Genomic DNA, 24,606 nt, shown 5'->3' with positions numbered 1-24,606 from the left:
CATTTGGTGCCTCTGTTAAGTCCGGGTGGTGTCCAATCCAGGGGTTTAAGTCAATCTAGTGGTAGCTAGATTCCAAACTCCATTCATCTGAAAGTTGTACGGTGGTCCATCATGGTCTCAAATTGTCTGTTGTCTTCCATGGGACTGTTGTGGTGCCGGTACAGGGACTGTTTCCAAGTTTCAGTTGGATCCACTCTTTCTTGGCCCTTTTGCCAAGAAGAGGAGGTACCCCAAGGATCTGTCTTAAGTGTTACGCTTTTTGCCATTAAAGTAAATGCGATTGATATTTACTCAATCATGCAACATGAGAGTCATTGAAAGAAAACTACAAGCCATTAACTGCCGTAATTCCTGGGCCATGGCCAATGATTTGAGGTTCTCACCAGAGAAGACCATTTGTGTCCATTTTTGTCACAAACTTAACCTTCACCCTGAACCTGAATTACGACTTGGACAAAAACCATTCCAGTAGTAACGACAGCGAAATTCTTGGGACTCATATTTGAGTCCCAAATTCTTGGGAACAATATTGTTCCCAAATCCAGGGCAGTGCTCCCAAATCCTCTCTCAGGCTTCTGGATTCCATTCAAAAGAGGGCAGTTAAGCTAATTAATGACTCATCTCTAACAGAGTCTCTCCACTCTCTGCCTTCTTTCTGTTCTCTATATATATTTCCATGGGCACTGTTCTTCTGAATTGGCTTCTATAATTCCTGGTCTCTCTCTCTCTCTCTCTCTCTCTCTTTTTCAAAGCAGTCCGAACACTTGCCACAACCAGTCAGCATCCTATTACTGTCCCACTCCAAACTCACAGAACCAACTTTTCTTCTTCCTCATTTATCCATTCAATTTCCGTTTTCGGGAACAACCTTCCTTCTTATCTATTTCCTGAAAATTACAATCTACAGAAATCCATGTATAATGTCATCAAGTATCTTCTTTCATCATCTCAACCTTCAGCACATGCATGGTACTAAATAATGTAGGTTCTAATACCTCTCATGTTTGGGGTTTTCATTAAAAAAAAAAAATACTCTCGATAAAAATATATTTACAAAAATACTCTGTATATTTAAGAAGCACTATGGACATGTACACCGATGAGCCAAAACATTATGACCAGCGAGTCGTTACGCAAATCGAAGCAACTGCAGATGAACTAATGTGCGTGCACGGGTCGAGACACTATATAAAAAATGCTTGATACTAAGCTCTCTTAATCAGTGTTACTCTTGTTCTTCAATGGGAAAGGCAGCAACTTAAGTGAGCTTGACAAAGACCAAATTGTAATGGCCGGACAACTGGGTCAGAGCATATCCTAAACGATACGGCTAGTGAGATGCTCACAGTCAGCCATGGTTAGCACCTACCGAAAGTGGTCCGAGGAGGGGAACCCATGAACCGCCAGCAAGGTGATGGACGACCACCGCTTATCGATGCTTGAGGTGAGTGAAGGCTCTCCCGGACGTGGCAACAGAAGGGTGACCGTGGTGCAACTCGCTGGTAATTGGAATGCTGGTGAGAGGAGTAATGTGTCACAATACACAGTACATTGAACCCTGCTGAAAATGGGGCTGCATTGCCACAGGCCACTCCGAGTGTCCATACTAACCATGGTCCACCGTCGACAGCACCTACAACGTGCATGTGAGCATCGAAACTGGACCTTGAGTAATTGGAAGAAGGTTGTTTGGTTTGATGAATCACGCTTCCTGTTGCACCATGTGGACAGCCGGGTACGTGTGCGTCATTTACCTGGGGAAGTGATAGCGCCTGGATGCACCGTGGGACGAAAACATTTATGCTTTGGGCGATGTTAAGCTGGGATGCCCTGGGTCTAGTCATCCATGTGCTGGGTGCTCTGATGTCTACTACCTACGTAAACATCATTGCTGACTAGGTACACCCTTTCATTGCAACGGTCTTCCCCTCTGGCAGTGCCGTCTTTCAGCAGGATAATGCGCCATGCCACACCATCTGGATTGTTCAGACTGGTTCGTGGAACATGAGTAAGACTTCCAGGTATTGCCCTGGTCTTCAAATTTCCCAGACATCAATCCCATCAAGCATCTGTCGTTTGTGTTGGAACAGCAAATCCAATCTGCAGCATCTCAACCACGGACCTTACAGAAGTTAAAGGATCTGCTGGTTACGTGGTGGTACTAGATACCACAAGACACACTTAGAAATCTTGTAGCATCCATGCCTTGTCAGATACAAGCTGGTGCTGCACATGGAGGCCCAACATCATATTAGGTAGGTGGTCATAATGTTTTGGCTCATTAGTGTACATAAGTAATAAGAAATGTTTACGAAGTGATGATGATTATATTAGTACTATATATTTATACTGACACACATGACTTCACGTATGGTCAACATAATTTATTTGGGACCTAAGTCAGTTGTTCACAGTACACAAAAGTTATTTTTCAAAACAGCTTTGTTCAAACTTCATTTGACTACACATGATATCATTCAGTTGCCACGAGGCATTGATGATGAATTTAGGTTGTCATTGGTGAAGACTTTCCAACCAGATCAATAGCTCTCACTTACAGAAATTTCTATTTATCAGTTGACAATACCCCAGACTCATTATACTATGTATTCTGATGTGTCTGACTTAATATGAGGTCTGTTCAAACAGTGTCTGGACTGCTATGATATATTGACAAAAAGCATACTTACGGGGTGGGCAACTTAAACCCCTCTAAAATAGTATCTTTCTGAAGTTATACACCTAGCCCATGATTTTTTTCACTCCTGATGTGTTTCACATCAGGAAGATGTGATACCTTTCTAGAAAGCTGGTTAGCATTAGCATTAGTAAAGGCATTTGATGCAAGAAAGCAAGCTTATGCAGCGTCAGCCAAAAAAAAAAATAAATAAAATAAATAAAAAATAACCACTTCCACTTCACCCCTCTGTTCGTTTGAAATACCTGTCCAGCGGAGCCTTAAACTTATTTAGGCTATCAACTTCCGCGACAAAGGATGGAAGTCTGTTCCACCCGCTGGCTAAAGGCAAATTTTTGCATGTCTATCCTACATCTCTCTTTCCTCAATTTGAATTTATGCCCTCTCAGGTGATTATTCTGAGCAAGAGGAAGAATCCCATCAGCATTGAGCATGCTCAAACCATTCAAGGCTTTATACACCTCTATCAGATCACCTCACTGGTGCCTGGTCTCCAGACACTGTAATTTGCAAAACTTAAGCCTTTCTTCATAAGAGCACCCCTTTGTTCCATTCACTTATCTTGTTGCCCTTCTCTGTACTCGTTCCAGCAGCTCTACATCCTTCTTGAAATCAGGCCTCCAGGCCTGTATACAGTACTCTAGGTGTGGCCTGACCATTGCCTTATACAAGGGAATAATCACCTCCTTATCCCTGCTAGAAAAATTCCTATATATCATTGACAATACACCATGAGCTACTCTTGCAGCCCATCTGCACTGCTCAGAGAACTTCATATCTGCCTGCACAACCACCCCCAGGTCCCTTTCATTCTCTACCACTGTCAGTTAGTACCACAGAGTTGATACGTTCTCTGGGGTTGCTGTTTCCCATATGTAGTACTTTACATTTGTCAATGTTAAACTTCATTTGCCACCTCTCAGCCCATCTGCTCAACCTTTCCAGATCCTCTTGCAGCAGCATAGTGTCAGTAGTGTCCTTGACAACCCTGCCAACCTTCGTATCATCTGCAAACTTGGACATTATACTTGATATACCATCATCAATATCATTTATAAATACAGAAAACAATAATGGACCTAATACTGAACCCTGAGGGACTCCACTAATAACATTAGTCCACGATGAGCAGTGTCCATTGATTACCACTCTGTCATCTCCCCCTCAACCACCCCTTTATCCATAGCAGCAATTTGCCTCCAATGCCACACTGCTCCAATTTGTGCGGCAGTCTTCCATGTGCAACAGTATCAAAAGCCTTTCTAAGATCCAAGTATATAATATCAAAGTTATTCCCTACATCCAGTTCTTTTGTGACTGCATCATTGTATCCAATCAAATTGGTCAGGCAAGACTTCCCCTTAAAAAAACCATGCTGTGTCCGAGCTATAACTGAAGTCTTGTCTAGATGATCCTGCAGTGCCTCCATTAATTTTCTGGGAACAGAAGTTAAACTCACAGGTCTATAATTACTTGTGTCAGCCTTTGATCCTCCTTTGTGAATTGGGGTCACATTTGCACATCTCCAGTCCATGGATACCTCCCCTGAGTCCAAGGAAGCTCTCGCAATTATGGCTAAGGGCTTGCTTACTTCCTTTGCTGATTTTGAAAGTTTCAGAAGCCAAGGCATCATATTATTCTTTGTTTGTGCATTGATAAATCAATGTCCTTTCAGGGTTTTTTGCAGTCTAGAAGACAAAAAAAAAAAAATAATAATAATTAAATGGAACAATATTTGGGTGAATTGTAACTGCTGGACCTGTGTTCCAAAAAGCACTCTGAAGTTGTAACAAATGCAACAACACGTTATCATGGTAAGGCAAACAGTTTTTGAGATATCAAGTCTTTCTTTGTATTGCATTATGATGACACCTCAGAACTTCAGCATAGCAGTCTGTCTCCCTCACTTAAAAAAAAAAAAAAAATTCTAGAAACGTTTTGTTTTTCTGTGCATTTTTGTTGTGGGGGAAGATCTTCCACTAGACTGACTGCTGTTTGGTTTGTTGCTATTATTATACATGTAAGCCACGTTTTATCTCCAATGATTTGAAAATATCCCGCTGGTAGTTGCACATTCAAACAAACTGGAAGCAATTTGCTGACGCTTTATGTTGTTGCTCTGCTAACATTTATGAACTTTGCAGAAACACCCTCGTGTTCATAGTTTTTGGTAAGATGGAGTGGCATAATCTGTCAATACAAGATGCAAGTTTTTTCAGTGATATCACAAACAGTTGAGGGCAGTCCAGATCACGGATCAATTGCAACAGAGTTTCTAACCTTTGAAATGATGTACACACTTGTACATCCTATTGGCCGAGAGGGCGCTGTCCAAGTACTGGCCAGACCCAGGAAAGCAGAGCCCCATTTGTGTGAATTGTAAAGAAACAAAGCTACCATTTGATCGCTCACTACAGGATAATAAGTGTCCAATCTACATAAAGGCTAAGAGTGCACAACAAAACAGAACTGACTATGGGGAATAACAGGAATCACTATAATCAAACAAAGATTACTATAATGCTGCACAAATGGCTAAAAAAGCCACGGAAGAAAATTATGACATACTAATGCTACAGAAGCCTTATACCTACAACAAGGAAGTGAAAGGCTATCCCCCACATTACAAGATTGTACAAGTCGATGGAGACAACCCATAGGCTGCTATCGCTGTCCGGAATCCTGACCTCACGGTAACCAAGATCTCAGACCTTTGTACAAACTGGGCCATATGTACCCATATAGCCTCACCGCTAGGGGAATTTTATGTTATCTCTATATATACCTGTCCAGGAGATGATATATTGCCCGTGACAAGATATATATATCCAACTACAAATGAGGAATGCCAAATTCATAGTAGGAATGGACGGCAACTGCAGATCCTCTACGGTCTGGTCTTTCACTGTGCTTGGCACAGTGAAAGACCAGACCGTAGGGGTGCAAGAAATGATCAGCTCCTGGAGGATTACATCTCCAACAGTAATCTAGCAGTTCTGAACAGGCCTAATCAACCCTCAACTTTCTCCAGCACACTCGGTCTCGCCACTCGGTCAATTGTTGGGCATCTCTCTCTCTCTCTTCCCCTGGGTGGTACAAGAACACTGGACCACTTCGTACCACAGAGTCATAACCTTTGACCTCCACGGCTCCCTCTTAGCACAGTATCCACCTAGATTCCTCTTGCCCAGATACGCCATCCAAAAAAGCAGACTGGAACTTATTCCAACAGACATTGATGGAAAAAGCAGCAATTTTGATTCAAAATATCTCAATCCAGACCAACACCAGCAAAAAGTAACGTAGCTTATAACTGAAGCAGCAAACATGGCCATCAGGAAGAAGAAGCCTGTTCCCAAAGCAGCCCTCTGGCAGTCACTGGAACTCCAGGCAATAAGACAATGAGATATAAATAATGCCCGAAAAAGTTCCAAAGGGCATGCAGAGGTTGACATACTTGATCAGGAACCAATATATGGCTCAAATTAAAACAAGAACAAGACGCTCCTGGGAAGACCTTGTATCCACACAGAGAAATGGAGACCTCTGGGGAGTGGTGTATAAAGTCACCACCAGTAAATTCCCCAGGAGAGAAGTCATTGCTGCCACCTTAACACCTCAAGAGACATACACCAGATCCTGGCAGTCTTCCATTAATAACATATTGGACCAGATCTTCCTACCTTTCATAACTCCACACACAGAAACAGAGAACTCTCTGCGAGGGGAATGATATATACTCCACCCAGACAGTGGAGCCCCCTTTCACAATAACGGAACTCAACATAGCTGCAGCCAAAATGCAAAACAGAAACTCCCGGTAAAGATCAAATAGAGCCGGAAATACAAAAAAAGACGGTGGAAATGATACTGGATACTATATTAAACCTAGAAAATCAATGCCTCACCTAGGATTTCTTTCCAACTTCGTGGAAAACAGCCCTAGTCAGACTTATCCTGAAAAATCCCACTAAACCCCAGGACGTGCCAGGTTTATACGGACCTATCTCTCTGCTGTTGAGGCTGAGCAAGCTCTTTGAGCGACTCATCTACCACAGAATTGAAAACTGATACCAGAATGCTCAGTTGATGTCAGGAAACCAATTCGGTTTTAGGAGGGGCTGCTCCACCACTGATGCCCTAGAGAGGATCATTGATGCAGCCAGAAACTGTAACAGGAAATATTTTCTTATCTCAATTGACTTTGCTGGAGCCTTTAACTCCCTCTGGTGGCCCAGTGTTCTGGCCAGGCTCCAGCGGCCTCAAATCCCATTAGATCTATTTCGCTGCCTGGAAAACTGACGAATCATGGTCAGCACGCCCTTTACCTCTGTATCGAGACCAGTTTACGGAGCTGCCCCCTAGGGATCCGTCTTGGCGCTGCTCCTGTGGAACCTGGTGCTTCCTGAATTTTTAAATCAGGATATTCCAAATGTCACTACACAGGCATACGCTGATGATCTGATTATGATGCTTCAAGCAGACAGCAGGGCTCAATTGGAGGCCATAGGCAATCATGCCACACACATGCTACAGGATTGGGCCAAGAGGAATCTTTTAACGATCTCAACCAAAAAAACAAACTCAATACTCCTCAGCGGTGCTCTTGACCCTGGTAGACCTCCACTAATCAAAATAAATGGAGCGACCATCAAACTCAAACAAGAACTAAAATAATACTACGCCAACACTAGAACTTCACATCTTATCTGTTACCTCAGAACCAAAACAAGGAGGCTCTCGGCCTTGATAACCAAAATCACCAGAAGGGAGGAAGAAGGGAGAAAGAAGAGGGCGCTCTCCCTTCTATACAAAGCTCTCTTCATCCCTATCCTGGCCTATGGTGCAGTTGCCTGGTATCAGAAAGCAAACACAGCAGTCAACAAGAAAAAGCTGGAGTCGATCCACCAGTCCATACTATCGACAACAACTAGAGCTTGCTGCACGGTGAGCACCCATGCACTCCAGGTCCTGGTGGGCTTCCTTCCCCTGGACCTGGAGATTGTGCACTGTGGGCTTCTACACCAACATTCGAAAGGAAGAATCACAACTTATCTAGACTACACAACAGATCCACAGAAAAGCAAATCCTCAGAAATTGAGGTTAATGGAACATCTGCAATCTATCTGGCAAAATACATGGAATCTTACTACAAAAGGGCAAGTCACCAAAAAACTTATACCTTATGTCAGCAGGGCATATTCTATCTTCCCGTCCTGGTTTTCCCCTGGCCTGCACACCACCTTCCTTTTTACGGGACACGGTTCCTTCAGAGGGAAACTCCACGAGCTGGGAATCTCCAGGAACAACCTTATCCACGACTGTGACAACTATGAGACCTCAGATGTCAGCTATATATATATGCATCAACTCCCTGCTAAGGAACCGAGAAGAAATAATATTGCAAGAAGATAATTACCGGGCTTTCGCTGTCTTTGCCTGTGAACTCTTTGAAAGGAAAAGAACCTTGCTACATCATCACTAACCTATGAAAACACAGACGTGACCAGCCGAAATGACTGCAAAACTCTGAAGTAGATACAGCACATGAACATCGGCCTGACATAGCCGAATGGTCAGGAGCGAGAGTGCATATATCACGCATTCCTCGAGTGGACTGGGGTGGTCACTATTTGTATTGACAATTTATTGTAAGCTCTACTGACTTGGTTGTCGTGCCGGAGTATAAACAAAATTAAATTAAATTAAACGACGAACTGGACCTGACTTCTGGACTTGGACCTCCACCTAACGCAAAGATGAAGATTTCAACTTGGACTCGGACCTCCACTGGACTAACACAAAGGTGAAGATTGCACCTTATGATGCCATACAGCCATATGGCACCCCGTGTGGACACTCTGCCTAGCCTGCTCTTTACTCCTCTTTTCCTGGCAGGGGGATGGGATGGCCTGCTGTCCACTTCCCCCCCTCCTGCCACCCTTTTCCTCCTCTGGTGGGGCAAGGGCATGCTCCACTGTTTCAACAGGGGTCATCTTCCCTATCGACCCCTTACTTCCAATTTCCAAATCCCCCAGTCTTCCGCCTCTGCTTACACAGGGCCTGCCCCACACATCCAAATTTAAAACACCAAAATTCATGTCCGACCTATTAGAAAACCTTATCACTTCCAGCATATATCTCTTATAGCCCCTCTAAACAGTGTATAATATACCATCCCAACTGCACCCAAAAGAAAATTTTTTTTTAGGTCCTAGCCACTGAAATCTCAGGAAAGTAGGTGGCAGAACTGCCAGAGCAAACTTTAAGGGAACACCTGCGTGGCCTCCCCATGGCAGACTACGTAAACATCAGATCCCATCAGGGGCCCGGCAGCTAACAAACCAAATGAACAAGAGGCATATCATATTAGACAACACATGACCCACACACTTTTAAACCTCTGGCCTTGACAGTGTACGGTCCTCGATACAAGAACATACGTGGAGATGGGGTAAATCCCTGGTGCCGTTAGACCCAAAAATACTCTGTACTCTGTGTACATCCTATTGCATTTCCCACGTGCTATTTTAACCCTGTGTTAGTTGTGTGGGGGTCGATTCAATCCCAACAATATTTCAGCAACATTATTCCATCCACACAGCTGAAACTTTTAATAACTGTTGTTAAAAATGTTTTCTTTGAATTCTCTGCACAAAATTCCAGAAATATGTGTTAATTATTGCACAATTAGGAAAAAATCTTGATTAAGTTAAACCTAATTATATGCATATGTTATCAAGAAAAGTTTTCTTTGCTGCCACACTCTTTTCCATTCGGAATGCACTCTGAGTTTGTGATGCTGATGCGTCATGTGGAATAAAACTGTTTGTATGCTTCATATTTCAGGCACTGAGTGCTCCTGTTACTGATGAATTCTCATTTAATCAAAGCATAAGCTGAAGGGTGCAGTTTTTAAATTTGCATTCATTCACCGATGGGTTTAAAGGGAGTTTTAATTTTCAAAAATTAATTAAAAATATGTTTTGAATATGGAAAATGGATTTTTCACAGTTGAGTTTAGAAAAGATTGAAAGCACAGGTGGCATCAAAAAATTAATGACTTTGAATTATTTTTTTGCTGATTTTTCAAATTTTTACATACACTGAAGAATTTTAAATATTCCTGTGGTGACTGCCGATGGGTTAAAAAGATCAAATGTTTCATTAGTAGTTTTGCCAAATTTAAAGCAAAATTTAGCACGCAACCATACACATTTTGAAATATGACCAACTGCGAAAACACATCTTTGTTATCAGCCTGCAAGAACAGATTGCTATAAGTGAATGAACTTTGAAGGTAAGGATGAATATGTTTAAACACACTGATTTGTTGCAGTGCACTCTGATATTTCAATCTTGAACAATTAGCATAATCTGGATACTTTTTATGAACAGACTTCATATAGTTTCCACTTGCATATGTATCACTTTAATATGCAGTTTGTGTGTTATACCATGACAAATCCTGACCAATAATGACCACTGCTTTCAAAGCTGTGTTTGTTTGCTTTATTACATTTTTAAAAATGGTTAACTTTGAAGATTGATTTGTTTTATTAGTTAATTAAGGAGAATAAATTTAATATTAGTTAATTTATAAAGTTAAGTGAAAAAAATTATTTTTTATGGTTTATTTATTATTATTTTTTAAGACGGCTTTGTTACTTCTGATGCTGTTGGATAGAGCAGGATTCTTTGCTGGATTGGAATGTAATACTTTGAGGGATAGACTATCAAGTATGGCTCTTGTATCTTCCCGAGTTGGATCAGCACCATCTACCCCAACGCATAAATCTCGAAGTCCCATACATTCCCGACTTTCCCTTGGATCTGTTGATGACGTTGATGTTAGCACTGGACCGCCAACATTTGAGATGTTTATAGGTGGATTACTTCTAAGACACATTTTGCAATTAGTGTGTAATGCACATGCTATTACTGAACTTCAAGTGTCACCACAGGTTAGTGAATGTGGTTCTGTATTTAGTCAGAGGCAAGTGAGAGTTGCCACAGGCATCTATCCAACAGCAAGTTTGATGAATCATTCATGTAAGCCTACAATTATATCAAGGTGAGGGCAATTTGCAGGTATATTTTCTTATAATATAAGGATATAAACATTTATTTGTTAGGAAAAGGAAATAAAAGTATTTTAAAAACAAGGCATAAACATCTTACATTACAAACTATTGATTTAAGTTGATCTGTTGCTTTTACAAATCAGTAACATTTCTTTATGATAAGTTTAATGCTGTTTATTTATTATGCTGAGTCGCTATCTCTTACAGCGATTTGATTGTTACCCCATGTCATTTTGGCTAGTGCATTTAATAGCCCAAGGAAAATTTAAGTTTCAGTATGATAGATGCCTGTTGATAACAAAGTGTATTTAAATGTTTAAATACACTTTTGCTTATCATATGACAAAGTGTATTTACCCAATTAGTACTTATATGAGAATAATTTTTATTACAAGTATATGATATTAGAATTGCTTCCATTTAGTATATATTAGAGTGATCCAGAGGTCCTTACACTTTTCAGACCATTATTTTAATAAAGCATACAAGTAGTAAATATTATTCAACAAAATATAAGCTATCGTTCTTAAATATTTCAATGCAGAATCAAACCCAGTCACAAAGAACCCTTGACACCCATTTTTGACTTTGTCAGCATTGATGAAGTGCCATCCATGCAGAAAACGAGTTATTGACCGGAATAACTGGTAGTCCATTAAATCAAGTCTGGAGTGTAACCTGGATGTAGGAGAAGCTTAAAGATTTCACTATTGTTCAAATTGCACAATGTGTCTAGCTTTTGATTGAATCCTCTCTCTCTGACAGTAAAGAGGTTTCTCGCTTGTCATTCCTTTCAGAGGTCTGATTCTAGTAGCAGTGGCAAATGACACTAGAAAGCAAGCTTATGTAGCATCAGCCAAAAAAACTACACACTTCACCCAACCATCCATACCCTCCAATAATATGTGTAGTTCTTTCTTGAATTTTTCAGACCATCCACTTGCACAACAACAGATGGAAGCCTGTTTCAACAATCAACCACTTGCTGTCTGAAGGAAAATTTCCAAACATCTGTCCTGCAACCATCCTTCCTCAGTTTGAATTTATGCCCCCTCCCTGTGTGTAATCTCAGCAAGAGGAAATATGCCATTAACTTTTAGCTTATTCCATTTAAGGTCTTACAACTCAAAGGCCTCCGTAGCCGAGTGGTCAGGAGCGAGAGTGCAGTAGTGCACGCTCTTTGAGTAGACCGGGGTTCAAGCCCCTGACTGCTGAATACAGTCGATCTGCCAACCCGCACTGGACCAGCGTGGCAGATTATGATCCATTTCCCTCAGCATGAATTGTTGAGGAGGCTTCCATCCTGCAGTGGATTGATAATAGTTGCACTTTACTTTTTTTTACTTTTACCTCAATCAGATCTCCCAGCAGGTGCCTAGTCTCCAGACATTGCAATTTTCAGAATGGAAATCTTTCTAGGTAAGAAGACTCTTTTATTCCCTTCACCAATCCGGTTGCCTTTCTCTGCCCATCTAAAGGGAGGCATACAGTACTCAAGGTGTGGCCTAACAATGGCCTTGTACAAGGGGATAATCACCTCCTTATCCCTGATAGTAAAGTTTCTGTATATCATTGACAAAACCCCCATGAACTGTCGTGGCAGCATGGCTGCACTTCTCAGAGAATTCATGTCTGACTGCACAAATAGCCCAAGTCATTTTCTACTATCCTGAGTGTAGTACCACACAGTTGATAAGTTACTCTGGGATTACTGCTACCCATATGCAGTAACTTGCATTTGTCAAAGTTAAACTTCAACTGCCATTTCTCAGCCCATTGACCTAATTTTTCTAACTCTTGTTGCATTAACATACTGTCATTACTGTTGTTAATCACCCTACCAACCTTTGTATCATCTGCAAACTTAGACATTAAGCCTGATATACCCTCATCAATATCATTAATAAATATTGAAAACAACAATGAGCCCAGCACTGAACCCTGGGGGACTCTACTAATAACATGAATCCACGAAGAGCAGTGCCCATTGATAATCTCTCTCTCGCTCTCTCTCTCTCTCTCTCTCTCTCTCTCTCTCTCTCTCTCTCTCTCTCTCTCTCTCTCTCTCTCTCTTAAACATCCCTTTATCCATAGCAGTAATTTGCCTTTATGCCACATTGCTACAGTTTGTACAGCAGGTGTTTTATGTGTAACAGTATCAAAAACCTTCCTGAAATCCAAGTATACGATGTCAAAATTATATTTTGTATCCAGTTACTTGGTCACAGTAACCTATCAGGTTGGTCAGACAAGACTACCCCTGTAACAAATCCATGCTGTGACTGCAGTATAATTGCACATTCCTGTACAGATGATCCTGCATTACTTCTTTAACCAGTGACTTATTTTCCCTGGAAGAGTCTTTAAGCTAACAGGTCTGTAATTATAATCTCACGTCACCTTTTTGATCCTCCTTTATGAAATGATAAAGCCCAAGAAACCTATAGGTAAGAAGAAAAACTCAGTCAAGAAACTTTTGTTGTGATGAACCTAAGACGACAAATGAAGAGCATGATAAACACTGACAGGGAGAAAAGTGAGTATACTGAGTTATGCAAAGCCATTAGAAAGAGACTCAGAGGACATAAGAAGATTTAACACAAGAAAAGCAGAATAAGCATTAAGGGAAAACAAAGGACTTAAATCAGCAGCCATAAGCAGTAATACAGAAAGACAAATGATGCTAAAACTGAAGAAATAGCAATGGTGTAATTATAAATAGAGAAGGCATAATTCAAATAGCAGAAGACTACTATAAAGAATTATACAAGGAGCGAGGGAATGATGCCAGCAGTGGGGAAGATGGATTGCAAATTAGTAACACATACGACATACCTGATATCCTTCCTGATGAGGTAGAACATGCGTTGAAGAAAATGAAGAATCAGAAAGCCGCGGGGGAAGATGAAGTTATTCTAGAGTTGTTAAAATTGGGAGGAAGAGACATGGCACAAAAACTGGCAACACTCTTCATAAAATGCATTAGAAAAGGTGTGATGCCTAAGGAGTAGAATAATGCAATCATAGTTTTGCTGCATAAGAAAGAAGATAAATTGGAAATTATAGGCCAATTAGCTTGTTATCCCACATCTACGAGTTAGTACGAGTTAGTAATGACAAGGGTCATTCTGTCTAATCTGTTAGTAATGACAAGGATCATTACTAACAGATTAGAAAGAATACTTGATGAGAATCAACCGAAAGAGCAGACTGGCTTTAGGACAGGAGTCTTAACTATGGATCACTTTCACATAATATCACAGCTAATGGAGAAAGCAAATGAATATAAAACACCATTATGCCTGGCATTTGTGGATTATGAAAAGGCATTTGACTCCATACAGCATAAGGCAATGTTTCTGCCACTGGAAACACAAGGCATAGATACCCCACGATGAGCAGTGTCCAGTCAATGGACACTGCTCATCGTGGACTAATGTTATTAGTGGAGTCCCTTAGGGTTCAGTGTTGGGTCCATTATTGTTTTCTGTATTTATAAATGATATTGATGATGGTATATCAAGCTTAATGTCCAAGTTTGCAGATGATACAAAGGTTGGCGGGGTTGTTAAGGACACTACTGACAATATGCTGCTTCAACAGGATCTGGAAAGATTGAGCAGATGGGCTGAGAGGTGGCAAATGAAGTTTAACATTGACAAATGTAAAGTACTACATATGGGAAACAGCAACCTCAGAGCACATATCAACTTTGTGGTATTACGCTAACAGTGGTAGAGAACGAAAAAGACCTGGGGTAATTGTGCAGGCAGATATGAAGTTTTCTGATCAGCGCAGACAGTCTGCAAGAGTAGTTCATGGTGTCTTGTCAATGATATACAGGACTTTTTCTAGCAGGGATAAGGAGATGATTATTCCCTTTTATAAGGCAATGGTCAGGCCACACCTTGAGTACTGTATACAGGTCTGGAGGCCTCATTTCAAGAAGAATGTAGAGCTGCTGGAACAAGTACAGAGAATGGCAACAAGATTGGTGTGACATAAGCATTGGGAGATCTGTTTTGCAAATTACAGTGTCTGGAGACTAGGCACCAGCGAGGTGATCTGATAGAGGTGTATAAAGCCTTGAATGGTTTGAGCATGCTCAATGCCGATGGGATTCTTCTTCTTGCTCAGAATAATCCCCTGTGAGGGTGATTATAACATAAATTCAAATTGAGGAAAGGCAGATGTAGGATAGATGTGTGGAAATTTTCCTTTAGCCAGCGGGTAGTTGGTTGGTGGAACAGACTTCCATCCCTTGTTGTGGAAGTTGATAGCCTAAATAAATTTAAGGCTCAGCTGGACAGGTATTTCGAACGAACGGAGGGGTGAAGTGGAATTTTTTTTTTTTTTTTTTTTGGCTGATGCTGCATAAGCTTGCTTTCTTGCATCATATGCCTCTACTAATGCTAATGCTAACACACACAAAACTACTCTCTTGTTTTTTAACTATGCATGTGTGTGGCCCTACATTGACATACAAGGCCAGCCAGAATTATCGTTAAACTCATCTTAAAATAACATCCATACAACATGAAATGGAGCTGTATTCCAGCGATTCCCAACCTTTTTGACCTGTGGAGCCCTTTTTAGAATCAATTTGTATGGAGGAGCCCCTTAGGCTTACCCTGCAGCATCAGCCAAAAAAAAAAAAAAAAAAATTCCACTTCACCCCTCCGTTCGTTCGAAATACCTGTCCAGCTGAGCCTTAAATTTATTTAGGCTATCAACTTCCACAACAAGGGATTTAAGGATAGTGTTACAGGGGGTGGGTTTGTTTGTTTGGTTTTTTTTAGGAGCATTAGCAACTAAGGCCATATTGCTCCGGTGCGGTGGTCATTCCCTGTTCTTTCCGCATCCTCCGTATTTGGTGGTGATGGGCTCGAACCCCGGTCTAATCAAGAAACGTGTGCTACGCACTGCTGCTCCTTCCCACCTGGCTACGGAGGCGCCACAGGGGGTGGGGAAGAGGGGATAGATAATAAGGGAGTGTAAAGTAAAGAGATATTTAAACAATTGTACAATGTCCATGCAATAAAATTATATTTTAAAAACTTTGAAATTTGTCATATCTCAATTTATTTTTAACTACCACCAATACACATGATAATGTCAAAATCTGACTATACATAAAAGTTCTCCCAAAGTTCAAAAAATCAAACCATTTGCATTACAACAGATTTTACATTATTGGTAAAAGCAATAATAAGGTCCATACAATAAACTCAGTTCCTCCAATTTAATTATTAACATGAAATTCGATTTTTAGTTCGCTGTGAGATATCAAATCTATGACGAGCTCATATTCTGCTGGGTTTAAGCTAGGTGGTTTTTTGTTCACGCGGAACACATTCAATACCCAGTTAAAGTCTTCAAGCACCTTCTCTTGAGCTGTCGGAAAATAATGTTCAAACGAGTCTTTCAGTGCCTTGAGATGCGCCTGAATATTTTTCTGTATTTTTTCTTGAATCTTGATATTATTTTCTTCCAAGAAGCTTTTTGTAAGAGGGAAGCAATCAATATCTTCCTTTTCCACACACTCCAACCAATACATAAGTTTCCTTTTGAAAGAAGACACTTTGGCGTTTGCATCAAAAACTGTGGCTGTTTTTCCTTGCAATGAGAGGTTCATTTTGCTAAAAATGTAAGTTAAGTATGCCAGTTTGCACACCCAATCTTCGGTGCTCCGCTCTGCCTCATCGCCTGTCCTACTCGTACTACAATAATTTTGAAGCTAATGGCAGCAAAATGACTGAACGTTGTCTGCTAGAGAATGCACAAATTCAACTTGGCAAATTTTTATTCGGAATGTGATTTCTAGTTTTCTAATTTATGTTTCTGATTCTTTAATTTCATTCAATTTTTAGCTATTTTATTTTCCTGCAGCGGCCGCGGAGCCCCTGGGAAGTGTACGCGGAGCACAGGTTGGGAACCACTGCTCCATTCCATGTCTATAATCCCATTCAGGATTTCTAACTGTCCACCTCTTAGGCTGTCTGTTGCCATCCATCAGACATCTGATCTCCTGCAACCAAAAATTAGCAGTCTTCTGTCAAAATTGCAGAAGCCTGAGAAATAAAAGGGACATGCTTGAACAGATTCTTCTTTCCAAAAAATATATTATATTATTATCATACTATAATATTATTAAAACATGGCTCCACAGTGATAAACAGTCCATTCTCATTTTTGCAGCAGCAGGATATGAATCTATCTTTGCATCTAGACAAAATAGAATAGGCAGTGGAGTGTCCTGTACAAAACAGATCACTTTGTGTGCATCAAGCACAGCATAAGCCAGTTGGAAGTCTGATTATTGCAGCCTCACTCTGGCCATAACTTCTGATGGACCTCAATGTAATATAATGTATGATAGGATGTTATAATCCCACTCTATCAGGCTGTTGTAAGACCACACTTTGAATACTGTGTCCAAGTATGGAGACTGCACCTAGATATTAAACTTCTTGAAAGGGTCCAAAGATGGGCAACCTGCTTGGTGAAATCTGCAAATGGCACCCATGTGAGGAAAGACTTTGAATATGTGGGCTAGAGAGCTTGGTAACTAGATACCGTAGAAGAGGAAAGCTGATTGAGGTATTCAAGGCTCTAAGGAGAGAAAGTAAAATTCTGAGAATTCTGAGATACTGCTTCATTGTGAGAAGTCTGTCATGAAGCAATCTTCACGGAACATTGGATATAAGAAAACATTCTACTGTAAACTGAGACGGTTTCCCTCTCGGTTAAATTCCACTGGAATGGCTCTAGCATGTTACATGATACTATGCCAACAACACAGTGAACCCCCATTCCTCCTCTGATTATTTTGGCAGATATTCAGATTTCAAAAATTCATCCCACTAAAAGCTACTGCAAGTGATAACAAGGTGCCACAATTCATCATTAAATGTTGAAACTCATACATTTTAGACCTTGCCTCACATTTTTAACAATATTTTCAGGAGAATTATTTCCCTCCACTTTGGAGTATCTACCTAGTCATCTCACTTGGTAGAACTCTCAGGTGATTATTCTGAGCAAGAGGAAGAATCCCATCAGTATTGAGCATGCTCAAACCATTCAAAGCTTTATACACCTCAATCAGATCACCTCACAGGTGCCTAGCTTCCAGACACTGTAATCTGAAAAACTTAAGCCTTTCTTTGTAAGAGCAATCCTTTGTTCCATTTACAAATCTTGTTGCCCTTCTCTGTACTTGTTTCAGCAGCTCTACATCCTTCTTAAAATGAGGCCTCCAGACCTGTAAACAGTACTGAAGGTGTGGCCTGACCATTGCTTTGGTCAGGTGATTATTCTGAGCAAGAGGAAGAATCCCATCAGCATTGAGCATGCTCAAACCATTCAAGGCTTTATACTTTATACACCTCAATCAGATCACCTCACAGGTGCCTAGTTTCCAGACACTGTAATCTGAAAAACTTAAGCCTTTCTTTGTAAGAGCAACCCTTTGTTCCATTTACAAATCTTGTTGCCCTTCCCTGTACTTGTTTCAGCAGCTCTACATCCTTCTTAAAATGAGGCCTCCAGACCTTCAAACAGTATTCAAGGTGTGGCCTGACCATTACCTTATACAACAGGATAATCACCTTATCCCTGCTAGAAAAATTCCTGCATATCATTGACAAGACATCATGAGCCACTCTTGCAGACCATCTGCACTGCTCAGAGAACTTTATATCTGCCTGCACAATTACCCCCAGGTCCATTCTCTACCACTGTCAATGTAATACCACAGAGTTGATACATTGCTCTGAGGTTGCTGTTTCCCATATGTAGTACTTAACATTTGTCAATGTGAAACTTCATTTTCCACCTCTCAGCCCATCTGCTCAACTCTTCTAGATCCTGATGCAGCAGCGTACTGTAATTAGTGCTCTTAATAACCCTGCCAACCTTCGTATAGTCTGCAAACTTGGACATTATTCCTAATATACCATCATCAATATCAGTTATAAATACAGAAAACAACATTGGACCCAACACTGAACCCTGAGGGACTCCACTAATAACATTAGTCCATGATGAGCAGTGTCCATTGATTACCACTCTGACTTTTCCCACTCAACCATCCCTTTATCTATAGCAGCAATTTGCCTCCAGTACCACACTGCTCCAATTTGTGCAGCAGTCTTCCATGTGCATCAATATCAAAAGCCTTTCTAAAATCCAAGTATATGAAATCAAAGTTATTCCCTACATCCAGTTCCTTTGTGAACACATCATAGTATCCAATCAGATTGGTCAGTCAAGACTTCCCCTTAACAAAACCATGCTGTGTCCGGGCTATAACAAGTCTTGTCTAGATGATCCTGCAGTGCTTCTTTAACCACTGCCTCAATTAATTTCCCTGAAAGAGAAGTTAAACTACAGGTCTATAATTACTTGTATTGCCCTTTGATCCTCCTTTGTGAATTGGGGTCACATTTGCACATCTCCATTCAATGGGTACCTCCCCTGAGTCCAAGAAATTTCTCCTAATTATGGCAAATGGTTTGCTCACTTCCTTTGCTGTCTCCTTTAATATAACTGGATAGACCCCAGGTGTGTTTATCTTCAACAATTTCTCCTCCACTTAAGTCTCAGTTATTACAAGATTATCTAGCTTACTGCCGGAGTTGAATACACCTCTGGCATTCTCCCTCCATGAATAATTCCTCATGTGTGAATGAAGATGAAAAATATTCATTTAGTTGGTTAGCTACCTGAGCAGGATCATCAACAGTTGAACCATCGATATCCAGTGGACCAATCTGATTCATCCCTTTCCTTCTAGGTAAAGAACTGCTGTTTTCTTTGCATCCTTTGCCAAAGATTTCTCTAATCTTCCTTTGTCTGCTTAACCTCCTTTGTGACTTGGTTACAGACCAGCTTATATCTATCATCGGCTTCTAATGTTATTAGTGGAGTCCCACAGGGTTCGGTGTTGGGCCCACTGTTGTTTTGTATATTTATCAATGATATTGATGAAGGTATGTCAGGAGTAGTGTCGAAGTTTGCAGATGATACAAAGGTTGGCAGAGTTGTTAATGACAGTAATGGCAGTGTGCTACTGCAACAGGATCTAGATAATTTGGGCAGATGGGCTAAGAAGTGGCAACTGAAGTTTAACCTTGACAAATGCAAAGTACTGCATATGGATAGAAGTAACCCGAGAGAAAAGTATCAACTGTGTGGTACTACACTTAAGGTGGTAGAAAATGAAAAGGACCTGGAAGTAATTGTGCAGTCAGATATGAAGTTTTCTGAGCTATGCAGACAGGCTGCCAGGGCAGGTCATGGGGTTTTGTCAATGAGAAATAGGGATTTTGCTAGCAGGGAAAAGGAGGTGATTGTCCCTCTGTATAAGGCAATGGTCAGGCCACGCCTTGAGTACTGTGTACAGGTCTGGAGGCCTCATTTTAGGAAGGATGTCAATTTGTTTGAGCATGTACAGAGAAGGGCAACAAGATTGGTGAGGGAAATGAAGGGATCCTCTTACCAAGAGAGGCTTAAATTCTGCAAATTGCAGTGGCTGGAGACTAGGCACCTGCGCAGTGATCTGATTGAGGTGTATAAGGCTTTGAATGGGTTGAGCACGCTGAATTCTGAGGGGATCCTTCCACTTGTTCAGATTACGAATCTAAGGGGGCATAAATTCAAATTAAGAAAAGACAGATGTAGAATAGATGTGCGGAAATTTGCCTTTAGCCAGCGTGTGGTTAATTGCTGGAACAAACTTCCATCTGTCGTGGAAGTTGATAGGTTCAATAAATTTAAGGAGGAACTGGACAGGCATTTGGAGGGAATGGTGTGATTTTTTTTTTTTTTTTTTTTTTGGCTGATGCTGCATAAGCTCATACACTTGCTTTCTTGCATCACATGCCATTACTACTACTATGTCACCCATTAATTTATATGTATCCCATGCATTTTTCTTCTCTGCCATATGTCTCATTAGTTCATCTGACATCCATTTAGGGCTTAACTTAGAACAATATTTCTTAGTTGGTATGTAGAGCCTAGTAGCTTCCAAGATAAGTTCTTTGAATGCTTCCCATTTTGAATTTGCTGTTGGTAACATCATCAGTTGGTCCCATCGTATAGAATTTAAATACTGTCTCAGACCTCCGTAATCGTCTTTATGAAAGTAAAAACCCTTCCAATTACCCCTGATGGTAGTTATCTCTTTTAGTAAATCCCACTTGAGCACACTGTGATAACTGCCACTTAGTGGTTCCTTTATCTGCAGGTTTTTAATGCATGAAGAATCACTACTGATAATCAGATCAATAGTATTACTCCTTCTGGTTGCCTTCCAAACATGCTGATGTATAAAACAGTCATTCAATAAATCCACAAAAGCCTTGCTAGTGTGTGAGTGACCAACCCACAAATTCTAGTCAATATCCCGAAATTAAAATCCCCCATTATAAGACTCTGATTTACTGGCTCACTCTATTTCCCTGTACAGTTTTTTATTATACTCATCAGAGTCATTAGGAGTGTGTTATGTCACATTATTTAACATTGGTAAATGCAAGGTATTGCATATTGGTAGCAGTACTGCCAGAATAACATACCAACTAGGTGGTAGATAACTAAAGAAATCTGGTAGTAATTGTGTAGTCCTATATAAGATTGGTGCAGACAGGCTGCCAGAACAGCTCATGAAGTTCTGCCAGTAATATACAGGAGCTTTTCCAGCAGGGAAAAGATGATTATCTTATTGTATAAGGCAATCTTTAGGCAATATCTTGTAGTACTGCCTATAATATCTAGTACTGCAATATCTTGAGTACTTGAGTCTGGAAGCCTTATATTAAGAAGTATGTGCATCAATTGGAATGGGTGTAGAGAACAGCAACCAGATTAGTCAAAGACACAAAGGCATACTCTTTCCAAGTTCTGCAAATTGCAGTGGTTGGAAACAAGAGACTTATCGGGTAACTTGACTGAAATGTTTAAGGCTTTTAATGGATTGACTAAACTTAATGGTGATGGAATTTTTACTCTTTCTCAGACAACAAATGCAAGGGAACAAAAAATTAAATTGAAAGTGAATAGATGCACGAAAATTTACTTTCAGCCAGAGAATAATCAGTCGCTGGAACAAACTATCATTTGGTTTTATGGAAGTGAGTAGTGTGAATAAATTTATAGGAAGGGTTAGAGGAGATATTAGAGGGATGACATGAACAGATAAGGTGGGTAAATTTTTTGTTTTCTGATGCTCTTATTAGCTTTTTCCTTGCATTATTTGCTGCCACTGCTACTACTACTAATAATAATAATAATTTTCCCTCTAGGGTTAACATATACAAAGAATTCTGTACTGTTTTTATTTGCATCATTCTTAGCTAAAGACTTATCATAATTTGCCCAACCCTCTAGTTGTTGTTGTTGGGTTTAATTACACAAGGGCTTTTGAGGCCAAATTGTGTCTATTCATAGTTTATAATCCTCTAATGCAGTGGCTTTTAACCGGGGCACCGCGCCACCTTAGGGCGCCACAATAACGTTCCAGGAGTGCCACATAATTTGGGTTTAAGTTACTTAAATTTATTATTTTTTTTTTTGTTTATTTCATTATAAAATGGTGTACAGTATCTTTTTAATTTTGTGGTGATTTATAATTGATGTTTACTTAGTACCTCTATATAAAGAATAAAATTATTATATACTGTGTATATATATATATATATATATATATATAATTTGTATTATGAAATATAATTTTTATAATTATATTATTGTAATAACTATCATATAATATATATATATACAGTGAAACTTTCCTTTAACGGACAGCCATGGGGAACGAGAAGTTGTCTGTTAGAGAGAAGTGTCTGCTAACAAGAAGTCTGAGGGAGAGAAAAAAAAAGAAAGAAAGAAAAATCGTTAAACGTTTAATGTAAAATTAAATTAAAATATATACAGATTTTGAACAATATTTTTGTAAATAATATACATACAATTGTGCTATGCATATTATGACTTTATCTTAAGAAAAATACATACAGTAACCACTTATTTTCTTCTGCACCCTCTTCCAGCTGATAATTTTGTTTTCAACATTTGTTTGGAGTGAAGAAACCATCGAAAGTCCTTCAGTATCTTCTTCAGCGGCGAAAAACATTTTTAAATGATTGATTTGTATGAGCGCTTCTTCTATTTTCATCGGTGATTCGTCATTAATATGTTCTTCGACAGAATGACCTCCTTCCATTTCTTCATCCTCATGAGGAACTTCTTGAAAAATATCAATGATAATGTCGTTGATATCTAGAGCACCATCTTCTGTAGTTAGGTTCGAGTCTGTATCTTTGTAGCCAGGGTCACTTGTAGCGGAAGTATCGTACATTATCAATAGATGTTGAAGTTCTTTTCTTGGTGCTCCACATTGCTGTTCACAACTTCAATTTTTGCGTTTGAGAAGCCAGACTTTACAAGACAGTTCATGACATTTTGTTTTCTAATTGCATTTACTGAAGAGGAAATCCATTGAATTGCATCTAGGATGCTGAGTTTCTTTGCAAGGTCACTCGCACATGTTACATCGTTCATGTTTGCAATGAGATGTCTTAAAACACGTTTTCTGTAGTGAAGTTTAAAATTTTTTATTATCCCTTGATCCAAGGGCTGACACTGCAGATGTGTTTGGTGGCAGAAAAACGATTTGAATGTTGGACATTTCAATGTGCGGGTGAGATGCAGCATTATCCATGAAAAGAATAATTTTTCTGTTTTGACGAATCATGTTTTGGTTAAAGTGACTTATCCATTCGCTTATGATATCTCGTGTCATCCACGCCTTTTTATTAGACTTCCAGTCAACGTTCAAAAGATTCAACTTTATGCCCTTGAAACGAGGATTTTGTGGTTTTCCTATAACAAGAGGTTGTTCAAAGTCTCCCAGCATATTTGTACACAATAGTACAGTCAAGCGTTCCTTAGAAATTTTTCCGCCCTTGCACTTTTCGTTTTTTAGACTCATTGCATTGCCCAAATCATCATCATCATCATCATCATCATCAGCCATTTTCAATCCACTGCAGGATGAAGGCCTCTCCAGCAACTTTCCAGTTCCTTCTGTTTTGAGCACTGGCCATCCATTTACTACTCAAAAACTCATGAATTTCATCTATCCATCTCCGCCTTTGTCTTCCAGGTTTTCTTCTAGCTCCTCTTGGGTACCATTCTGTTATTTTCTTAGTCCATCTGTCATCATGTCTTCGAGCTATGTGTCCGGCCCAAGACCATTTTAGTTCTTTAGTTTTGATAAGAATGTCCTTTACTTGAGTTTGCTGCCTAGTCCATGTGTTTCTCTTCTTATCTAACAGTCTGATTCCCAATATAATTCGTTCCATTCTTCGCTGTGTAGTTCTTAGCTTCTCTTCCATTCTTTTGGTGAGTGCCCAAGTTTCACTTCCATAAGTCATGGTGGGGAGTATACATTGATTCATTATTTTACGTTTCAGACAAACTGGGATATTGCTCTTCAGTATGTGACTATATTTCCTGAATGCTATCCATCCAAAATTTATTCTTCTCTTGACTTCCAGCCATTTATCATTATTACAGCTAATAACTTGTCCCAGATAAGTATATGATTCCACCTTTTCAATTACTGCTCCTTCAATGATTATTTCCCTTTCCGTGGCATACTTGTTCATCATTACTTTTGTTTTAGCCATATTCATCTTTAGTCCAAAATCCTTACTAACTGTGCATAACTGATTAAGATTTTCCTCTAATTCTTTGGGATCGTGGCTTATGACCACAATGTCATCTGCAAATCGTAAATGGTTTAGGTACTCTCC

General features: G+C 39.9%; 1 protein-coding gene across 1 annotated transcript in view; it reads left to right on the top strand.

Moving 5' to 3' along the window:
- LOC150077478 (protein-lysine N-methyltransferase SMYD4-like) overlaps positions 1–24,606 on the top strand; it is a 336,848-nt gene that overhangs the window by 190,682 nt on the left and 121,560 nt on the right. The window contains exon 12 of the mRNA XM_090385914.1: positions 10,355–10,773. Within this exon, the coding sequence (XP_090242040.1) occupies positions 10,355–10,773 (419 nt within the window). The remainder of the gene's footprint in view (positions 1–10,354; positions 10,774–24,606) is intronic.

Source organism: Mastigoproctus giganteus, chromosome 12 (assembly GCF_048544385.1).
Source record: "Mastigoproctus giganteus isolate SK-2022 chromosome 12, ASM4854438v1, whole genome shotgun sequence".
Lineage (NCBI taxonomy): Eukaryota > Metazoa > Arthropoda > Arachnida > Uropygi > Thelyphonidae > Mastigoproctus > Mastigoproctus giganteus.
The sequence above is the reverse complement of the archived record's forward strand: the minus strand, read 5'-3'. Positions and strand labels throughout refer to the sequence as shown.